Source organism: Danio aesculapii, chromosome 15 (assembly GCF_903798145.1).
Source record: "Danio aesculapii chromosome 15, fDanAes4.1, whole genome shotgun sequence".
NCBI classification, from domain to species: Eukaryota; Metazoa; Chordata; class Actinopteri; order Cypriniformes; family Danionidae; genus Danio; species Danio aesculapii.
The window spans coordinates 20227356-20248170 of NC_079449.1; the positions used below are offsets into that span (position 1 = coordinate 20227356).

Here is a 20815-nt window from a genome sequence, read left to right on the forward strand (position 1 = left end):
AAAATGACAGCATTGAGAAAACAGCTGTTAAGAAAGCATCTCATTATAGTGATGTGGACATGTTTGCACAAGCTCAACATCACATATACAAAAGAGTATATTTAAGACTACATACTATAAACATCTATATGAGATTATAGTTTCATCCTTATATGACACATTGACATTTAAATAAAAAATGGCTCTGTCGTTATTATATTATCTTGAATATTATGAGCATTTGTTTCATGTGTCAGCATGGAAGAGAGGCTTTTGGGAACATGTAAACATCCATTTATTGATTTTCCTAGCAAAAACATTGTCAGTAGGCCTACAGGCTTTCATCGACGAACTAGAATCAGTGAAGTTTTTTTAAAGGGATACTTCACCCATAGTTCATAGTAAAAATAAAGAAGGGATATCTCACCCAAAAAGTGTAGTTAGTTAGTTAGTTAACTTTATTTGTCCCCATAGGGAAATGTCATTTGCAGCATATACTCACAGAAACATCTGACATTTCACATTTAGCATTTATATAAATTAATCATTTAAAATCCTAGAGTACCATGGTACTCCTACTCTAAATAAATATCCAGTCTACTAGCCATCCACTGCTACTGACAGAGGAGGAATTTAAAAACGTAATTGTTTGAGGCATAAATGATAATAATTGTGTCCTATTTATTACACATCTGTAAACACAGGTGTTTGATAAAGGATGTTTCTCATCATTGACAATCATGAAAGCCTTATTTAATACTCCTTCTTTGTATATACTATCAGTGCTCTTTAGTTTTATTCCCAACAACTTAATTTCCTCATCATTTGCACTCAAGTGGTTCTAAACCACTTTAGATTTCTTTCTTTTGTTGAAGACAAGACATTCTCAAGACAAGATGTTCTCAACAATAATGGAAAAAGCTTCCATTAATATGCGTAAAAAATACTATGGAAGTCAGTGGCTGTTTTTCCAACATTATTCAGTACTGTCTATCTTCATTTATACTTACTCTTTTACATTTATATCGATGTTGATATTTAGCCACACCATATTGGTGCTTCGTAAAATCTACTTTTTACGAGGTGGGTTGTTAGCCCAACACTCAACCCCCAACCTGGAGGACCAGGACATACACACATACACTACAGACAATTTAGCTTACCCAATTCACATATAGTGCATGTCTTTGGACTGTGGGGGAAACCGGAGCACCTGGAGAAAACCCACGCGAACATGAGGAGAACATGCAAACTCCACACAGAAATGCCAACTGGCCCAGCTGGGGCTAGAACCTGTGACCTTCTTGCTGTGAGGTGACAGCGCTGCCTACTGTGCCACCATGCCATCCATATCTAAAAAAACTCATCAGTGAACTTTAGAGCATCTCAAATCCCGTTAGAGTAGTTCAAACATGCCAGCAAGCATTTTTTGCTTTTAAAAGATGTCTAATAGACGTCTAAACATAGTCATCTTGGCTAAAACAAGGCTAAATTTGGGCTGTCAGTCAAAATCTAATAGACGTCTAAGAATAGGCCAAAACTAGACTAGTTGTCAAATAAACAGAAATGAATGACTACACATATAAAGCCTGTCTAATCTGTCTATTTGACGACTAGTCTAATTTTGGGCTATTGTTAGATGTCTATTTGTCACAGTCACCAGCGATCTAGCCCATGCAGATCGCTGGAGAACTACAAATCAAGACAAAAGAACTACAAGATCCAGACATGCACCACTCACAGACCTGCCCCAGATCCTGTCTGATTGCAAACACTCAGAAGTTGCTGAGTCTTGTAAACTGTACTGTGAGCATTATGATGCATTTTTTCTTGCCTTGCCTTGCCTTGCCTTGCTGTGATTGATCCTTGCCTTGTTGGTTTGTTTGTTTACATTTTCTGCTGCCTGCCTTTTAACCATCTCCCTGTTTTATGACTACGACTCTGGATTTCCTACTTGCATCTGTTTGCTCCTGATTATGACCATGGCTTGCCTGACCATCTCTGTATAATAAACCCTGCGTTTGGATCCTCACTCCCTCTTGGCAGTGTCCACTTTACATTACACTATTAGATTTTCACTGACAGCCCAAGTTTAGCCTTGCTTTAGCAAAGCTATCTACGTTGTCTATTAGACGTCTATTAAACACAATTATTTGCTAAGATTGGCAATAAAAAAGAGATTAATACATTCAAATTACTCCTGATTTTAAATGCTGTTAATAGTGAACGCCAATATCATTTCAGTTCCTTTTAGATCTACATTTGTCTTATTCCATGCTGAAACTTCAAATGATTTATAGTGTGTGTGAGAGTTTTCACTTTATTTAGAGTTACTAGTAGCATGCACTACATTATGCTTGAACAAAGCTATAAAATCAGACTTCTGCACAAACGCAACTTATCAGTGTCTCCCAACAATATAATTTTGACACAGTGCGACTTATTTTCTGGAAAATATGGTAGCTGTCCATCCTATCTCATCTTCTTCTCTCTCTCTTAGTTGTGAGCCTGCTGGAGACTGCATTATTGATAGTCATCTCTGGCTGGTGCATCTGCTCTTGCACTCGTTCTGCCTTGGCTAATGTTCTCTGGCAGCTACTTAAACCAACATCAATCTTTCATTGGAAGTCCAAACTGTGCATGTGGGAGGCAGGCAGAAGAAAATCATATGTGTGCGTGTGTGTGGGGTGCAAATCGCAGCATGGGATGGATTCTGCTGAAGGCTTTACACAGAATCGCTTGTGTGGCGTGTGCATATAAATACGCATACAGGCATTCATATATATGTGTTCCTCACGTTAATGCGATCATGTGCCTCAGCACCTTCACTTAAATGGGCATTTGTTTGAAGACAGACAAGACAGAACAACTTCAACGCACAGGAGCACTTAAAGGCTGTGATGTGTCAGAAGAAGGAAATAAATTGCACTGACGAGGATGTAACCCAAGAGAGAAGTGAACAAGAACTTACAGATTCTTTAAATAAGTCTGGGCAGACAGACGTATTGCGAGGGAGGGAGAAATACAGGCTCTTGTTCGACTTTTTATGCGCTATTGTGTCACTGGAGGTTGACACACACCCACGGTGTAGTTCGTATTGTGGAGATCGGCATCCGAGGCTTGGGCTTTAAGGGCTGAGACGACCGCCTCACAGTGTGGGAGGCAGAAACCAACCACGACTGCACCAAAACACAATACAGCCATCAATTCTGAGCTAAATGTCAGGGAATAAATACTGTAGAAACAACACAATGGGACAATAAACACTATACAAAACACAAAGTTCCATTTTAAACTCCAAACTGTTTTTGGATTAGGTCGTTTCAGTATCCATGATATCCTGGAAATCTGAATAAGCAGTGATGTCATGTCCTTCGCTTTACTCCGGTAAATGCCACAGAGCTGCTGGGTTGAGATAAGAGGAAGGAGGAAGTGAGAGCGGTCATTGCTTAACTCTTTTCAGATAGTTGAAAGGGATAGCATCCTTAATATTATGTTTAACTATGTTTATATATCTCTAATATTTATAATATTCATAAATATTTCATTAGTTTTCTTTTCAGCTTAGTCCCTTTATTAATCAGGGGTCGCCACAGCGGAATGAACTGCCAACTTATCCAGCATGGGTTTTTAACGCAGCGAATCCCCTTCCAGCCACAACCCAACACGGGGAAATATCTCTAATGTTAGACGTTGCATTATGTTTTTATCTATGCACTCTAAACATGTTTGGTTGTTTCAACCCAAATTTGGGTGAAATATGGACAAATCCATCCAGATTAAATTAATCAAAATTAACAAAAATTTTATCCAGGTTTGGAATAAAATAACCCCGCATTTTTTTGGATGTTTTTAATTAGATTTTATATTATATTTTAAAGAATATTTTAATTACTTTTGTCTATAAAACTAAAGTATAAAATCTTTTTGACATTCATGAAAAGAGGTATTTTTACAGGTTTAAATAACACTATAATAATAATAATGATAATGATGATGATAATAATAATAATAATAATAATAATAATAATAATAATAATAATAATAATAATAATAATAACCTTTATTTAACCAGGTAAGTCAATTGAGAACCAGTTCTCATTTACAATGACCACCTGGCCAAGAGGCAACAACAAAAAGCAGAAACGAAGCAGCAGGGACACAATGCAGATGATTCCAAGCATCCGCAGCAGAAAACTGAAAAGAGTAGTGATCAAATGCAAATAAAGTGCGGACTTTGGGTATAAAAAGACTAATAAAACTACTAGATCGCAGATTTCTACATGTTTTTAAATGTTAAAAGGTGTCTAAATATAGTGGAGTTTTTCCAATAACAGTTTTGTAAATTAACAAAAACCAATGAATTTGTCAACGTGATTGAAGAGAAGGCCAGAATACAGTTGACCGTTATGAGTATTAAATGGCACACCAGTAACAAAACAAATTGCTGCATGGTAAAAAACATCCAGTTTGTGAAAAAGAGTTTTTGAAGCTGATCTGTAAACTAAATCAACATAATCCAAAATTGGTAATACTGTTAATTTGACCAAATGCTGCTATCTTGCTATCGGCAGTTTGTAACTTTTTGATTTAGTGGCTGAAGCTGCGGTCACACCAGAGTTTGTGTTTGCGAAATTCTGTCGTGCTGCGCTGCGAAAAGGGGATTGAACAAGATGATTAGACATTTAAAAAAGCGAGCAATTGCTCCATGTTTCAAATTTCTGTCCAGAGAGGTCCTGTTTTGATCACCTTAAGTGATGCGATTTCGCAGGTCAGAGTTCACCAAGCTTGAACTTTGCACCGCAACAACATGCGAAAGCACCGCCTTGTGAGACTTATTTTACATTTTTATTTGACTTTATTTATTTTAGTTAACATTATCACCAGGAATAACAGTAAGACATAACAAAATTGTTTATTTTTGGTTGAACTCTCTATTTAAGAGGAAAATACTGATGCACTTGAAGTGTTTTTCCTCCTACGGTTTTCGCATAATATGGCTTGAGGTTATGTTTGCATATCCAAATTAGAACAGGGGAATGTTTACTGGGAAAACAAGCATCTATGTAAATCACAGAGATGACTAGTGTTGATGAAACAGAGCCTTGTAGTATTTACTAGTAGGCACAAGCAGCGAAGTTCAGACACCTACTCAGGTCATGTACAACACATCGATTATTATGTGTGCCTGTGTGTTTTATTGTATTCCTTCTTATTATTTTGTGGTGAATTTAGATCAGAAACTCTAATCAAATCAGACATAAGTGTACTTTCATTTCCTAATTTTTGTCATTTCCCTAGTTTTTGTCTGCCACAGTCCTTGACAGCCTGTTAAAATCTTCCCGAATGTTACCAAATCTCTGCAACCCCCCTCTCCACCATCCCCAGTGACAACTTTCTGTCGCAATTAGTGTTGGGTTACGAGTGGAGAGCAGGAGGCACAAGCGTTCAAAAAGAAAGGTAGTATATCAAACGTGAAAGCCGAACAGATGTGTGGACAACAGCAAATGTGCTGATGGAGGGCCGCGGGTTCAGAAACTGCCGTCGTGTTGTTGTGCATTTGCTGAGGCACTGCTGACTTCAGTCAAAAAAACACAAATCTACATCCTGCACGACAATTTCTCTTATTTCTTGGGCTGGCTTCTGTAGATGCATCAGCCGGCAAATGCTTTCCTCATTCAATCACCCACTCTATCCATTCTCCATTCGCTCAGTCTCAATTTCCTCCAAGCTGTCATCTGTCCACTTCCTCCCCCGTGACTGCTTTATGGCACTGTCAAGGCAAACTGCAAATTGAGCTTCTTATTCCCTTCCCTAACTTCTTTTTCCACCTCCAGGACCACCACAATCTCTTTGCTGCTGGAATCAGCTTCCAGAAATGATTAGATGTGCTCAAACATTAGGCAAATTCAAATCAAGACTTAAAACACGTCTGAACGAGCACCGACAGATCACACTATTATGTCTTTCTTTTGTTTTTAATTCCTTTAAAACCTGTTAAAACATTTTTTATCATTTTAAAATTATTTTTATTCTTTGTTGTTTTTATTTCTTATACTTGTTATGGTGGCTTGAGAAAGCCAACATACTGTTATACTACATAAACTTCTTCTTCTGAGACTAATTTCTATATGCATCTGCTCCTAGACCTTTCATACTACAACCACCAAGCTAACACCAAACCTCAAAACTATATTGAATTAAGTTGTTATATTTTTTCAACTGATCTGACTTACAGTTTTCCCGAAAACTGACCTGGAAAATTAGGAAACGTCCCATTGACTTAACATTGGACCAAACTTTATGACCTCATAACTTTGCACCATAATGGCTGCGTCCGAAACCGCATTCTTCCATACTATACAGTACGCTAAAATCAGTATGCGAGCCGAGTAGTATGTCCGAATTCATAGAATTCGAAAATCAGTATGCGAGAAGTACCCGGATGACTTACTACTACTTTCCATGCATGCTGCACTATCCCATGATGCCCCGCGAGCGAATTCATGAATGGGAGTAAAGCGGCGCAACTGACGCAGGTAGGTCACGTGACCGTGACAAAATGGCGGATCTAGTACGTCCGAATTCCAATAATACTTTTCACATTCATACTGTATAGAACGTACTTTTCTAACGGCCGAGTAGTAGGTTTAAATTTAAATGCAGTACCTACTGAGTAGTAGGCGGTTTCGGACGCAGCCACAGACTTAAGGTTACGCTCATTTAACTCAGACTACCAATCTGCCAATCACTGATGACCTTTCAACTTACTAGCCACACCCTAGCAACCACTTACGGCACCCTAGTAACTGTCCCATAAACTTTTATTGCAAAAGACTGTCACTGACTTAACATTGGACATACTAACAACATATTAATCCATACAAACAACATGCTAATTCATACTATAACCATATTAGCAACATGCTAATTCATACTAAATTTATGCTAACATGCTAGTTTATACAAGAAACATGATAATTTATGTTAGCAACTGACTACAAAACCACTTAGAACACCAAAGCAACAGTCCAACAGTCCACTCAGAACACTCTACCAAACACCTAGCAACATCTTAGAAACCACCTAGCAATGCCTTAGCAGCCACTAAGCAACCACTCAGAGCACCCTAGCAACACATTTGCAATAACCTAGCAACCACTCAGAACACTTTAGCAACCACCTAGCTACACCTTAGCAACCACTCAAAAAACCTCAGCAACTGCCTAGCAACAACTTAGCGACCACATAGAGCACCCTAGCAACACCTTAGCAACCAATCAGGACATCCTAGCAAAACCTTAGTAACCACCTAGAACACCCCTGCAATGCCTTAGCAACCACTCAAAACAACCTAGTGGTCGTCCTAGCAACCACTCAGAATACCCTAGCAACACCTTAAAAACTACCTGAAGCACCCTAGCAATGCCTCAGCAACCACGAGTAACCACTCAGAACACCTAGCAACTGCCTAGCAACACCTTAACAGTCAAAACACCCTAGCAACCACCCAGAACACCGTAGCAACCGCCTAGCAACAGCCTAGCAACACCGTAGCAACGACTCAGAACACCCTAGCAACACCTTAGCAACCACTCAGAACACCCTAGCAACCACCTAGCAAGAAACATGCCAATCCATACTAGAAACACGCTGTCACATATGTACATATCTATCTATACCAACTGTATCAAACTTATTATTTAATTTTTAAAGCTACTTCAAACTGTCAGACTCGACTTTTTCGAGTCACCATAAAGTTTGTCTACGAACTTTACTTTTCTAGTTTCTTTTATTCTTGTTTATGTAAAGCACTTTGAATTACCATTGTGTATGAATTGTGCTATATAAGTAAACTTGCCTTGCGTTGCCTTGCTATTCAGGTCCCTCATTCTCCTCTGTCCCGATAGCTTACATTTCCCCCCTTTGTTCTTTCACTGACACCTAACATCTATCCCATAATCCTGTGTGCTGGTGCAGCAACTTTTTTCAGCCGTCAGGGTGACGACGTGCCTCATTCACTGGAGAGGAACGATCTAGACAGCACTGACCTCCCTTTGCGCCTCATCCCGTCCCCGGAGGGTGCCGGATTGACTCATCGAGCGACATGCTACCATGCCAAACGTGGCTAGATTATGCTGTCAGCGGCCTGTAAATCAGCTAAACTGGAAGTGCTTTATATGGCAGTGATCATCAAGAGGGTTAGGGGTCTGAATTATTACCCTCGGCCTGAGCCAGAAGAATAGGCACATGAACAGGATGGCTAGGATTGAAATGATTTACTGTTTGTTTGGGATTTGGAAAGCTGGAATCAGGAATGGCTCTGCTGTGACTTTGCTGAAATGAGTTTGTAATGCTCACTTGTGAAACAGAGAGTTAAAAATAAGAGAAGGTGTACGGTCATTGATGTAAGCCATCCCAACTAGACTTCTGCTTATTACAGAATATGCTTCACTAAAGTAATATAATATAGAAAAATAATAGGGGTAGCTTGAAATATGTTTTGTGTTGTTCTTAATGTGTATTATTTAAAGGGATAGTCCCCCCCCCCCCCCGAAAAATAAAAATAAATTATTTTGTTTTACCCATCATCCAAACCTAAAGAATTATTTTATTCTTCTTTCAAAGCACAAATTTATTTATTACCGTTTTTTAAGGATGTACATGAGTACTGCCTGCATGGTTTCTAACATGCTTCAGCGTTTCTTCTTTTGTATTCAGATGAAAAAAAATTACGTTGGAAAATAGTTTTTTTTTTTTTTTTTTTTTTGCAAGAACATCCCAGCAAGCATTTTTTGTTTTAAAAAGATGTCTAATAGATGTCTAATAGATGTCTAAACATAGTCGACTTGGCTAAAACAAGGCTAGATTTTGGCTGTCAGTGAAAATCTAATAGACGTCTAAGAATAGGCCAAAACTAGACTAGTCATCAAATAAACAGAAATAAATGACTACACATCACGACTAGTCTAGTTTTAGTTAAATTAAAAACTCCTTTTATTCTAGCCAAAATAAAACAAATATACCTTTATCCAGAAGAAAAAATATTATCAGACATACTGTGAAAATTTCCTTGCACTGTTAAACATCATTTGGGAAATAACAAAAAAAAAAAAACAAATTCAAAGGGGGGCTAATAATTCTGACTACAACTGTAGGTTAGAAGAGAGGCTTTCTGAAGCATTCATAAAATGTTTGCACACTTTTTTCCCAACAAAAATGGCCTTTACATAATGATCAGTGTACAGGATTTCATAGTTAAACCTGGGAAGACATGAAAGGTCTCTTTTTTTAAGAGTCACTACAATCTGTTTACACATTTGCAATAAAATAGAGATTAATTCATTGAACTTTTTACATATAGTCCCATTTCATAAATTATACCGTTTCCATTCAACTGGAATAAAAATGCAATGTATCTTGAATAATGTTACTTCGTCATTCTTTGTTTTTTCGTTTTTTAATTAATGATTAAAGAAGGATATAAAAAATAATCAACTGATTTGCAGCCTGTTACACAGTTCAGTGGATTAATGTTGCATTTATTTCTTAATGTAATTAGATTCGATTTAGATTAGATTAAACTGTATTGTCATTACACATGTACAAGTACAAGGCAACAATATACGGTTTAGGTCTAACTAGGAGTGCAATAACAGCAAGTGCAGGATATAGGTATAAGTTTTAAAGTGCAATTATAGAAAAATATGGGTAATATTTACAGATGGATGTACTATGAACATTATATACAAGTTGTATTAACCATGAACAGAGATTTACAATTGATGAATATATGTACAGGTTGCTATTAATAATCAGAAGTATGCAGATAGCTATGAACAGAATTACAACTGTATATGTGTAGTGGATATGTAAAATTCAAGATGAATTAGTGCAACAAAGTGCAATGAATATGTACAATTTTAATTGTGCAAATATTAAATAGTAATGATAATGTAATGATAGTGGCGAGAGATATTTTCTTTAGTATTATCTGATTGTCGAAAAAGAAATAAATGAAGGGTGAGGACTTGATTCTATCCATCAATTTTGATTGAATAGATGTGCATAAATGCAAGGCTTCAGTCAAGTGAAAGATGAAGCAGGTTTATGTGTTCTAAATGACTGGACAGGTGTGCATGGGCCGGTATAAGATTCTTACCGTATGATAACCTTGGATAAAAATATCACAGCTTCACAATATTGTGATTACTGCTCTAAAATATATTCTTTTTAATTGTCTGGGTGAAAAAATAACAACTCTGAACACAAAATATTTTATTTTGAGAAACATTTATAATATTTTAGAGCAGTAAACATGTCAGGCTAAATAATTCAAGTGAATCATTGACTTCTGCTGTCTTCATTTGTTTCAAAAACACAAACTCAATTTCAAAACGGCATCTTTAGATATGTTTTCTGCTGAAGATATTGTTGTCTTAATAAACAAATAAAAAAACGTAAATAAAAAGCTTATATATACCTTAGGAACGGAACAGCAGAAAATTTTGACGGTTTTAAAACCTTGACTTTTTCAAACTGCGGTATACCTTAAAAACTGTTATCGTCCCATGATTAGCATGGGTAGAAGTTTGTCATATGGATCAACGATCAGGTTATGGTATTTAAATAACACTTGAATCATAATAAGTAAACTAAAAACATGAATAAATTGTCCAGAAACATTACTAAAATGCATGGAGTGACTTTACATTTCATGTTGACTTTTCTTTAAATGTTCTTTTAAACAGTTCTTTTAAAAATTGTTTATCATAAAAGCAGATTTTGCCTGATATGAATCTCCATTTATATAAGCTGTGTAACTTTAGTTAGCAATCAGTGATTCTGTCATACTGGTGCTCACTGCAGCATGGGAAAGAGAAAGCATCTCTGCCATCTGTGTCTTGTTATTTTTTAAAAAATATGCAAATACAATCAAATGGAGATTTCTTTTTAATTACAGAAAATAAATACTGTTCAACTAAATAATTACAGAATAGGGTTTTGATGCATATGCTACAATTGTTCTCATATTATCAACATCAAGTAGTATGTTCCTTTATTTAAACACTATAGTCACAAACCATTATCGCTTTGCTATTTTTCTTTTATTTATTAATTTCCCTTTAAATTTTATCCAGCCATATAATGCCAACTTGTAGTTCAGTGTAGTAATGATATGCAACCCAATAATTACATATTAATTTTGCACTGGCTGGTGGAGTAATGTATTGGATTAATAATTATTTTGAACAAGGCTGATGAGAAAGACAAACACACCCTCTCCTGACACACCATTTATCCTCAAGAACTGTGAGTGGTGGTAAACGTAGGCTGATCTGTAAGCATTATTCACCCACTGCCTTTGTATGCCTTGCCACTTTATTCTGCAGCCTCTCTCTGTGTTTTACACCATCTCAAATCTAAAGAAAACTAAAATGCATTTCAGATTATCTTTCCGCCTTAATGGCACACATGTAACATGAGCAGGTTTGAAGAATATGGACTGTGTGTCGAATAGTGTGATGCCTACACAGACAGCATCTTTGAACGTTCGAACGTTCCGCCCAAAAATGCAGCCTAGATAGGCAACTGGCTAGATATGAAGACACAACCAGGGTGTGAGGGTTTTTTTGACACGCATTTCTGTTTATAATGGACATATCCTCTAGTAAATAACCACTTAACTTCGTATAAATGCCGTTATTGAACCATAAAATGATGAAGAATCACTTTTCACAGATTGTAAGGCGAATGAAGTAACCGAATCAGTTTTATCAGAGAAACGCGCGGCCCCGAGCATCATCTGCCGCGAGACTGGCACGCGGAAACCCAACGCATCTTACCTGCTCGCGCGCTGAGAGCTCTTTCTCCAGCTGCCGGTGTTTGTTATTCCACACCAGATAATGCAGGTGGTAGCGACTTTTCTCCGGAGTTTTTCTGGCAGAAATCATCCTCAGTGCATAGTTCGCCGCTGCTCTCTCCTCGTTCCGTTTCCCTGCTGCTTTTGTGCGATATCAGTTACTTTTGTAAAGGGCGCGTGCTATATTGTTATTGCCGAGACGACCGATAAGGGCATTTCTCTCCCTTCTCGACACCAGCATCCCTTTTTGCATAGTAGCTTGGTATTCAGTGCATCTGTGTTGAAAGGTAATTTAAAGCTAACGCTCTCCGGTCTGTTCTCCACTCCTCCTCGTCTGTTCTCCCTCTGTCACACACTGAAAGGCGCGCGCCCGCACGCTCGCTCGCGGAGGCTGAGGCAGGGCTCGCGTTTCCCAGACCAAAGAGACTCCCTCACACCTCACACCTTTGAGCCACTGAACTTCAGCGCGCGATTCTGTCATACTGTACATGCTGATGCTGAAGCTGAGGCTGCTCACTGCGCCATGGGAGAGGATATATAGAGAAAGCATCTCGTGCTGCCATCTGTGTCTTAATAGCCTATTTAGTTAATTCTGTTTTTCTGTTTTACAGATAATAGCCTACTAGAACAGAACGGGATGTTGTTTGTGCTGATTTGATCAATATGGACTTAAAGGGATAGTTCACCCAAAATTGACAAATCCTGTCATCATTTATTTATTCATTCATTTTCTTTTCGGCTTAGTCCCTTTATCAATCTGGGGTCGCCACGGCAGAATGAACCGCCAATTTATCCAGCATGTGTTTTACGCAGCGGATGCCCTTTAAGATGTTAAGACCTTTAAGATGTTATTTTTAAAAATGTTGAAAATCTGTATGGCTGGTTAGCACTGTCTGTGTTTCCCAGTACTGCGTTGCAGCTGGAAAACCTATGCCATAATAGTTGGCGGTTCATTTCCCTGTGGCGACCCCTGATAAATCAGGGACTAAGCCAAAGAAAAATTAATGAATGAAAACCTGTAACAACTGAGTTCCATATATTTTTTCTGATGTTTCCAGGTTTCTACCATATTTCTAAAAATCTTTTTTTGTGTTCAGCAAAGAACAATATATAAAAGAAGGATATAAACGTATGGTGAGTAAATTTACATTTTTGGGTGAACTACTATGTGAATGTAATAAGGTCAAATCAAATATAAAAAAAAAAAAACGGAGATAAATTAATAAGATTGTTAATAAAAGGGAGCCGTGGTGCCAAAGTGTTGCCTCTTTGTTGCCTCACAGCTAGAAGGTCGCAGGTTTGAGCCTCGGCTGGGTCAGTTGGCATTTCTGTGAGGAGTTTGCATGTTCTCCCCTTGTTGGCTTGGGTTTCCTCCAGGTGCTCCAGTTTTTCCCATAAGTCCAAAGACATTTGCTATAGCTGAATTGGGTATTCTAAAAAATTTTCTGTAGTGTATGAGTGTGAATGAGTGTGTGTGGATGTATATATAAAAATAACATCATTTTTAATTCAGCACTTCACAGTGAAGATTTATTTGAACAGTTATCACAATGTTTAACAGTATCAGAATCTATTTTCTGTAAGAGTTAGCGCTCATAAATATCCAAACATTGAAATGAAAAAATATCAAATAAATACAAATATGAATTAAGCTACATGTATAAAATAAAGATTAAAATCAAATGTATTGAATTTACTAATGATACTATCATGTCTTTTTCAAGGAAACAGCTGCTTTATAACTTCAAATATTTGTCATAAATATGAGAACATTAAAGGCTAAATCTCCAACACTTCTTTAAAACATCACAATGTCCTTTTCTGCAGCATCTGAATATATGTTGTAGGAGCCTATTTGTTTATAACTAATGTTATATGATGCATTTCAGTTTTCAATATTTTTATTTTTAATTTTTTTGTATTTGAAAATTTAGGATATTCATATGTGTTGTTCAGATGGATATTCTGTGCATTTTGCATTGAGGATATGTAGCATGATTGTGTGCAGGCTCTTTAAGAACTGCATCTGTCAAATCTGACGACAGTGCGTTCTATAGAAGACACACCGTTTTCTTTACCGCATCCGTGATGGTTGAAATTTGAGGTTATATTTTGTTTACTTCATTTTAATTTGTTTATGTATCTCTGAGTGATGATTAAAAATCAACATCTGACAAGAAACAGACTTCATAGATTACTTTATTGGACCTCATTAACCTGCAGGCTGCATGGGGCTATGAGAAAATAAATAAAAATAGTGGAGCTGCGGTAAAATTATGAATAAAAAGATTGAGGCTATGGTCAAATAATTAAATGAATGAAAAAAGTGCGACTGCTCAGAGTGCAGGCAGCTAGGGACACCAGCCCTCGTGGCCAAAAAACGGACCAGCCCACCGGGAATACTCCCAGTCCTCCCGATTAGCCAATCCGGGCCTGCTGTTTCCCATGGTTGTGTTGCAGCTGGAAGGGCATCCGCTGCGTAAAAAATATGCTGGATAAGTTGGCGGTTCATTCCGTTGTGGCAACCCCAGATTAATAAAGGGAATAAGCCGAAAAGAAAAGGAATGAATGAATAAATTTGGAAAATACTTATTTTTCCTTACATTATTATTTTGCTTGAATTATTATTTTGTTGCACTATTTTGTTTAGTTCTCTTCTTGCATAATTCATTCATTCATTCTCTTTTTGGTTTAGTCCCTTTATTAATCAGGGGTTGCCACAACGGAATGAACAGCACTTTTATAATTGTTTGTTTGAATTATGATTTTTTTGCACTATTTTGTTTAGTTTTTCTTGTTGTTATCAATTTATGATCTCACAAGAAACATAATCAAAATACATATAAACATGTCAATGGTCACTTGGCAATGTTGCCTGTGGAAAACCAAATATATATATATATATATATATATATATATATATATATATATATATATATATATATCATCATTCATTCATTTACTTTTCGACTTATTCCCTTTATTAATCTGGGGTCGCCACAGTGGCAGCCAACTTATCCAGCATATGTTTTACACAGCGGATGCCCTTCCTGCTGTCACCCAACACTGGGAAACACCCGTACACTCATATTGTCACACATACACTACAGACAATTTAGCTTATTCAATTCATCTATACATGTCTTTGGACCTATATATACAGTTGAAGTCAGAATTATTAGCCCCTCTTTTTCTGGATTTCCCAAATGATGTTTAACAGAGCAAGGAAATTTTCACAGTATGTCTGATAATATTTTTTCTTCTGGAGAAAGTCTTATTTGTTTTATTTCGGCTAGAATAAAAACAGTTTTTAATTTTTTAAAAACGATTTTAAGGTCAAAATTATTAGCTCTTTTAAGCTATATATTTTTCGATAGTCTACAGAACAAACCATCATTATACAATAACTTGCCTAATTACCCTAACCTGCCTAGTTAACCTAATTAACCTAGTTAAGCCTTTAAATGTCACTTTAAGCTGTATAGAAGTGTCTTGAAAAATATCTAGTCAAATATTATGTACTCTAAACATGAAAAAGATAAAATAAATCAGTTATTAGAAATGAGTTATTAAAACTATTATGTTTAGAAATGTGTTGAAAAAAAAATCTTCTTTCCATTAAACAGAATTTGGGGGAAAAAATAAACAGGGGGGCTAATAATTCTGACTTCAACTGTATATACTGTATTATATAATAACCAAAACCTAAAAGTATATACACACTTTTCTTTTTCTATCCTATAGTTTGAAGATTTGTATTGGAATGAGCAAATGTAAACTGGGCCAAGAAAACAACTCATTGTGGTGCAGTGGGTCGCGCTGTCGCCTCGCAGCAAAAAGGTCGCTGGTTCAAGCCTCGGCTGGGTCAGTTGGCATTCCTCGTGTTCACGTGGATTTCCTCTGGGTGCTCTGGTTTCCCCCCCACAGTCCAAAGTCATACACTATAGGTAAATTGGGTAAGCTAAATTGTTAGTAGTGTATGAGTGAATGTGAGAGTGTATGGGTGATTCCCAGTGATGGGTTGCAGCTGGAAGGGCATCCGCTGCGTAAAACATGCTAGATAAGTTGGTGGTTAATTCTGCTGTGGTGACCCCTGATTAATAAAGGGACTAAGCCGAAAAGAAAATGAATGAATAGAATAGAATGTGGAGGTCTAGTATATAAATATTAATGATATTTTTCTAGATGCACATTATTTTAAAGTAAAAAAAAATTATTTTAACTGAGTAAATGTTTTTTCTAGCCTATTAGTAGATAGTAGGCATGTAATTAAAGTTATGTAAAATTCATCTCCATACTGGTGGGCACGACTGCAGGGTCCCTCTGCTGTGTCGGCCCCCGCCTGTGCACTGACGACAGTGGGGCAAAAGAGAGAAAGCGAGAGACAGACGTCAGAGAGAGGGATATGCAGCCCGCAATACAGAAGTGTATGGGGCAGTGGATGTAAATAAACCGTGTACTGTATCCATACTTTACTTATTCCCACCCCCTTTTGCCCAAGAGACGGGGCTTGGATAATGATCGGGGTAAAAAGATTAGTGGGGCCACTGAAAATTAAACTGATAACGTCTGAAATCTGATAACGTAAGGGGCCTTCTGAAAATCTCATTCATCTTGAGGAATCGTAAAGTCCTCGTAGCGGCACGACAGAAGACACCGCAAGAAAAAGGAAGGAGAGAAAGAGAGAGAGAGAGAAGGGTGAGGACCGGGAGCGCTGGAGAGCTCGTCGCCGGCTTCCGGACATTCGGGGCGGCATTAAAATCGCAAACATCGCTCCTGGAGGGAAGGAAAACCAGATATCTTCAGCACTGGACTAAAATTTCTGGAAGAAGCAGCTTTTGATTCAGCGATGTCCAGGAAAGTCCAGAGAAGCGAGGTGTGCGCCGACTGCAGTGCACCAGGTAAGGCTGAGATTTATGGATCAAGGCGTTGTTGTGAGCCATGGCTGTCCGGGACTCGCCTGAGCGAGGACGAGTACCAAGCCCGCGTATGCGAAGGGATACTCGGTTAAGCGCGCCAGGAAAAATCCCTAAAATTAAGGCCGATTATGCGGCCCAACAAATCAGCTTCTTTTAAACGCACTCTTAATTTATATGTATCTTGTAATGCGGTTGAACAGTGGTTGTTCGTGAAGTATCATCTTTTACTGCATTCACAAAACTTGCATGACTTTAAATTTGGACTGCTTATTCCTGCTTTGCTGCCGTGGCTAAAGTTTTACCCGTTCTCGTTGTTAGCACCCATCCCAAGTTAAGTTGACGAGCCTGCGAGGTGCTGTCAATTGAAAAGGATCATATTTACTCCACACTTAGATTTGTTTATATGCAGATATTGTAGCGATAGCTTACTATATATTAAAAGTGCGTTTTAGTAAATACTCCGCACTGAAAGCTCTATGTATCGAACAATGCTAACTGTCAGTAAGCTAGGCTTGGTTGCTAAGTAGCCTGCGGACTCTTATTTGAGTCTCTTCCCAGTTTTAAGTAAAACACGTTTGTGCATTTAGAGTCAGTTTTTATGACTGCAAGAGGTCCTACTTAAGCATATCCGGTGCATTTTTTTGCGAATCTAGTTAGTCTGAACTAGACTAGATAGCTAACTAGCGTTAGCAGGTTGACAGGACACTTCTAACTCTGACGTGGGTCAGTCTTCGCTTCTGTTTGCTCTTGTCCACTGAATTGCTTCTAGATAACGGTTGTGTTTGTTATACCTTATAATAAAATGAATAGTAGTTTAAAATATTACCAGACAAACATTGTTTTTGTTGTTACCGCATGGTAACGTTAACCGCAAATCAACGATGATTTTGCTACATTAACCATAGTTTAACTATGGTTACACAAATTGTAGTCAATGCACTAAAACATGTTTAATGGACTTCTATTATAGTAAAACTATGAATAATCCGATAGTATGTTGAGTTAACTGATAGTATTGCATTTTAATGCTAAAAAAATGCTTAAACCAGGTCTTTACTTTACTGGTCTTAGCTAATTTAAGCTGGTCTCCCAGTATGGCCAAGCTGTTGTGTAGCTGGTCTCCAAGCTGGTCTCTCAGCATGACCAGCTTAAAAAGTCCATAAAAACCCATCTAAAACTATCCAACGGACCAGTTTGACCACACTTGGACACCACCTAAAAGCTTTAAACCAGCTAAATCTGTTTTTAGCATGACTGGCAATTAAAACATATCGCTATAATTCTGGAATAATTATGAGCAGTAGGTGAAATCTATCAGCAGTAATATACAAATTCATATCTGATGTTTTCAGATTTCCTCTTTTCAAAGTTACAAAATAGGTTTGTACTAAATAGAGCATAGGTTTAAATTATTTATAGCCATTTCTAGTTCCATCATGTATGCCTTAAGACACAATTTCCTGAAACCAGGATCAACTTTCCATTTTTTCCCTATAGCATTTTTGTTTTAAATAAGTAGGAACTATGTCGTTTTCAGCCATTTGTCCTCAAATGCATTGCTCAGTAAATTACCAACAAGCTTAAACCAACCAAATAAAGACACAAGACCGCCTTCAGTTGTTTACAAAACATTTTTTAAATGCTGCTCAGCTGTGCCGTCACTTCAAGCCCACCCTTGGCCTTGCTCATTTAGTCTCACCGTCCCCATGGGGGGAGCTGAGGGGTGGTACGGAGGGCATGACAGCTGCTCTCTCATCCACAGCTGCTCTCTGCTCTCCACAAATGTACGAGTGTGTCTTGTTTTTGACAGTTTAGTTCTGTTTCACCTCTTCGGCTACCTGCAGTCATGCTGTGAGCTCGACCAAAAGATCTGTCACCGATGCCTGTGGTATCAGTTATCAACAAAAATCCCCACCGATAGTTGTCATACAGTGCAAGAGCCGACACAATTATGGCCAGAGCGGTTTCTAGAAACAAAAATCACTGATCATGTGCTTGCATGTTTTTTATTACACTATGTTAAACCTAGCAGTAAATTTATTTGAGATCATTTTAAGCTGTTAATGTTTACAAATGTCATTAATAATAATAAAAAAGCACAATCAAGTTTTGAATGTCATCTTAATGCATGTCTTCACATGAATTTAACTGTTTGTGTGTGTAATTAGGTTCAGTACTATTTCACATGCCGTTCTGTTCATTTATAGTTTGTTTATCGGTTAATCAATCGTTTATCGGCAGGTATGGTCTATCAAGCTATCCGTATCAGCAAATTCCAACTTCGATTGATCTCTACTACTGCAGTGCACATAGACCTTGTCATTTTCGTGTTTGACATGTTGTTGGAATGTAGATAATGGTGAGTGTGTTGAAGGCAAGGAACTGATGACTGAGAAAGGAAGAGGAGGAGGAGGGATGGTGGGCAGACAGACGGATGTATTCTGGTAAATGCGTTATTGGAATGAATGAATGTGGGGAAGATTGTCAATTGCATGGCCACTGAGGGCTGAATGACGCCCTGTGTGAAGAGTCCGTGTGTGTGTTAGTGAGTGATGTGTAATTTCATTAGATGCGAAGAGAAACTCAGGTTTGAAGATGCTTCTGTTAATAGTTTGAAGCACTTTTAGAAAGGATGAGGGTGTTAGTTGGCATCATCTTTGATTTTTCCCACACACAGGTGCTTGGCTTCATCTCTGTTAATGTTCATATTTAGACCGATAAACAAGTTTATGGCACTGATTTATTTTTAATTAAGCCAGTAAATATCAGGTTCTTCTCTGCATGCTAGAATAAATTTATTTGGCTGTAATATGAACATTTGCTGGATTTAAATAAGCCTTTCCTTTAGTAAAAAAAATAATAATCTGTCATCTTCAAAATCCATTTTAATTTTTGATGAATGTGGGAGTTTAGTTCACCCAAAAATGAATGAAAGGAACACCTTTAGAAGTAAATAGATTTTTTTAAAGAAATCTTTTTTCACTGGCCTCCGACAGTAAGTTAAGTTACAGTGTAGAGCATATACAGCTAAGCTGATAAAGAATACAGACATCCAAGTGATGGAGCCGAACAAATGCCTGTCCCGAATTAGAAGTTTACAATGCCCAAACCAACCCTGTTTGTTTCATCCAAAGTTTCTCAGGTAATAATTCTACTATGAACATAGGAACAGCTGTTGCCAGAAGATGATTGTTTATAAAGTTTTAAATTAGGGCTGGGCGAAAAGTAATCAAAAATCGACATTCAGAACCTATAATCGATCAAATTTTTCCAGGATGTTTTTTTTTCCAATTACTTTTCCTACGTGTCACGTGACCCCGCTCTTTAAAGTCTGAGGCTGATTTATACTTCTGCGCCCACATCTGATTTCTGGTCAAGAAGGACGATGGACTTGTTCTTGAGACTTACTTTGCACTACATTGACGATGTTTGGAAGCTGCGCCAGAGATGCCTTTAGACGTCATATAAAACTTGTCAGTAAACTCTGAGGGAAAAGATTAAATAAGTAAGATATTCGCTCATTAATCGTAATCGAGTTAAAATGTTCCATTAATCTAGATTTTGATTTTAGGTCAAATCGCCCACCCCTATTTTAAATATAAAAATATATTTTTTGTAACTAGAAAACCAACACTTTATTTTAGCAGACGTTGATTAACCATGTTGATCTCATGAGGAAAAAAATGGCTAATTCATATGATTTATTCGTATCAACACGTATGATCTTTGAAAGGAGGCCCCCAAACCCCACTCCTAAACCTACCAATCATTGGGAGATGAGCAATTCACACACTGTAAGAAACACTGTTTCCTTATATTGTGATTTACAAGTGTTTTCTGTTTACAGTTGTGAATTGTATTATGGGAGTTTTATTTCTGCTCTGTCCACTTTTGATGTTGAAAATTCTACTCTACAGTTAAACAAAGTGACTTTTCTTGACGTTTTAGTAATTTTAGACAATATGTTGTCTAAGAAGTAATAAATAGGGAACTAAGTTTGTAAAATAACAGAAAAAGTTCTGGCAGCTTATTACCAGGTTTTTATGTCGTGATT

The 20815-nt window shown here is 37.4% G+C and overlaps 2 protein-coding genes across 5 annotated transcripts in view; one reads left to right on the plus strand and one right to left on the minus strand.

Moving 5' to 3' along the window:
• ankrd13b (ankyrin repeat domain 13B) overlaps positions 1-12183 on the minus strand; it is a 55257-nt gene extending 43074 nt beyond the window's left edge. For both annotated transcript variants that reach the window (XM_056474068.1, XM_056474069.1), the window contains exon 1: positions 11826-12183. In XM_056474068.1, the coding sequence (XP_056330043.1) occupies positions 11826-11933 (108 nt within the window). In that variant the 5' untranslated portion in view covers positions 11934-12183. The remainder of the gene's footprint in view (positions 1-11825) is intronic.
• A 4065-nt stretch (positions 12184-16248) lies between these two features.
• Positions 16249-20815, plus strand: part of git1 (G protein-coupled receptor kinase interacting ArfGAP 1) — a 47023-nt gene continuing 42456 nt past the window's right edge. For all 3 annotated transcript variants that reach the window (XM_056474214.1, XM_056474216.1, XM_056474215.1), the window contains exon 1: positions 16249-16743. In XM_056474214.1, the coding sequence (XP_056330189.1) occupies positions 16692-16743 (52 nt within the window). In that variant the 5' untranslated portion in view covers positions 16249-16691. The remainder of the gene's footprint in view (positions 16744-20815) is intronic.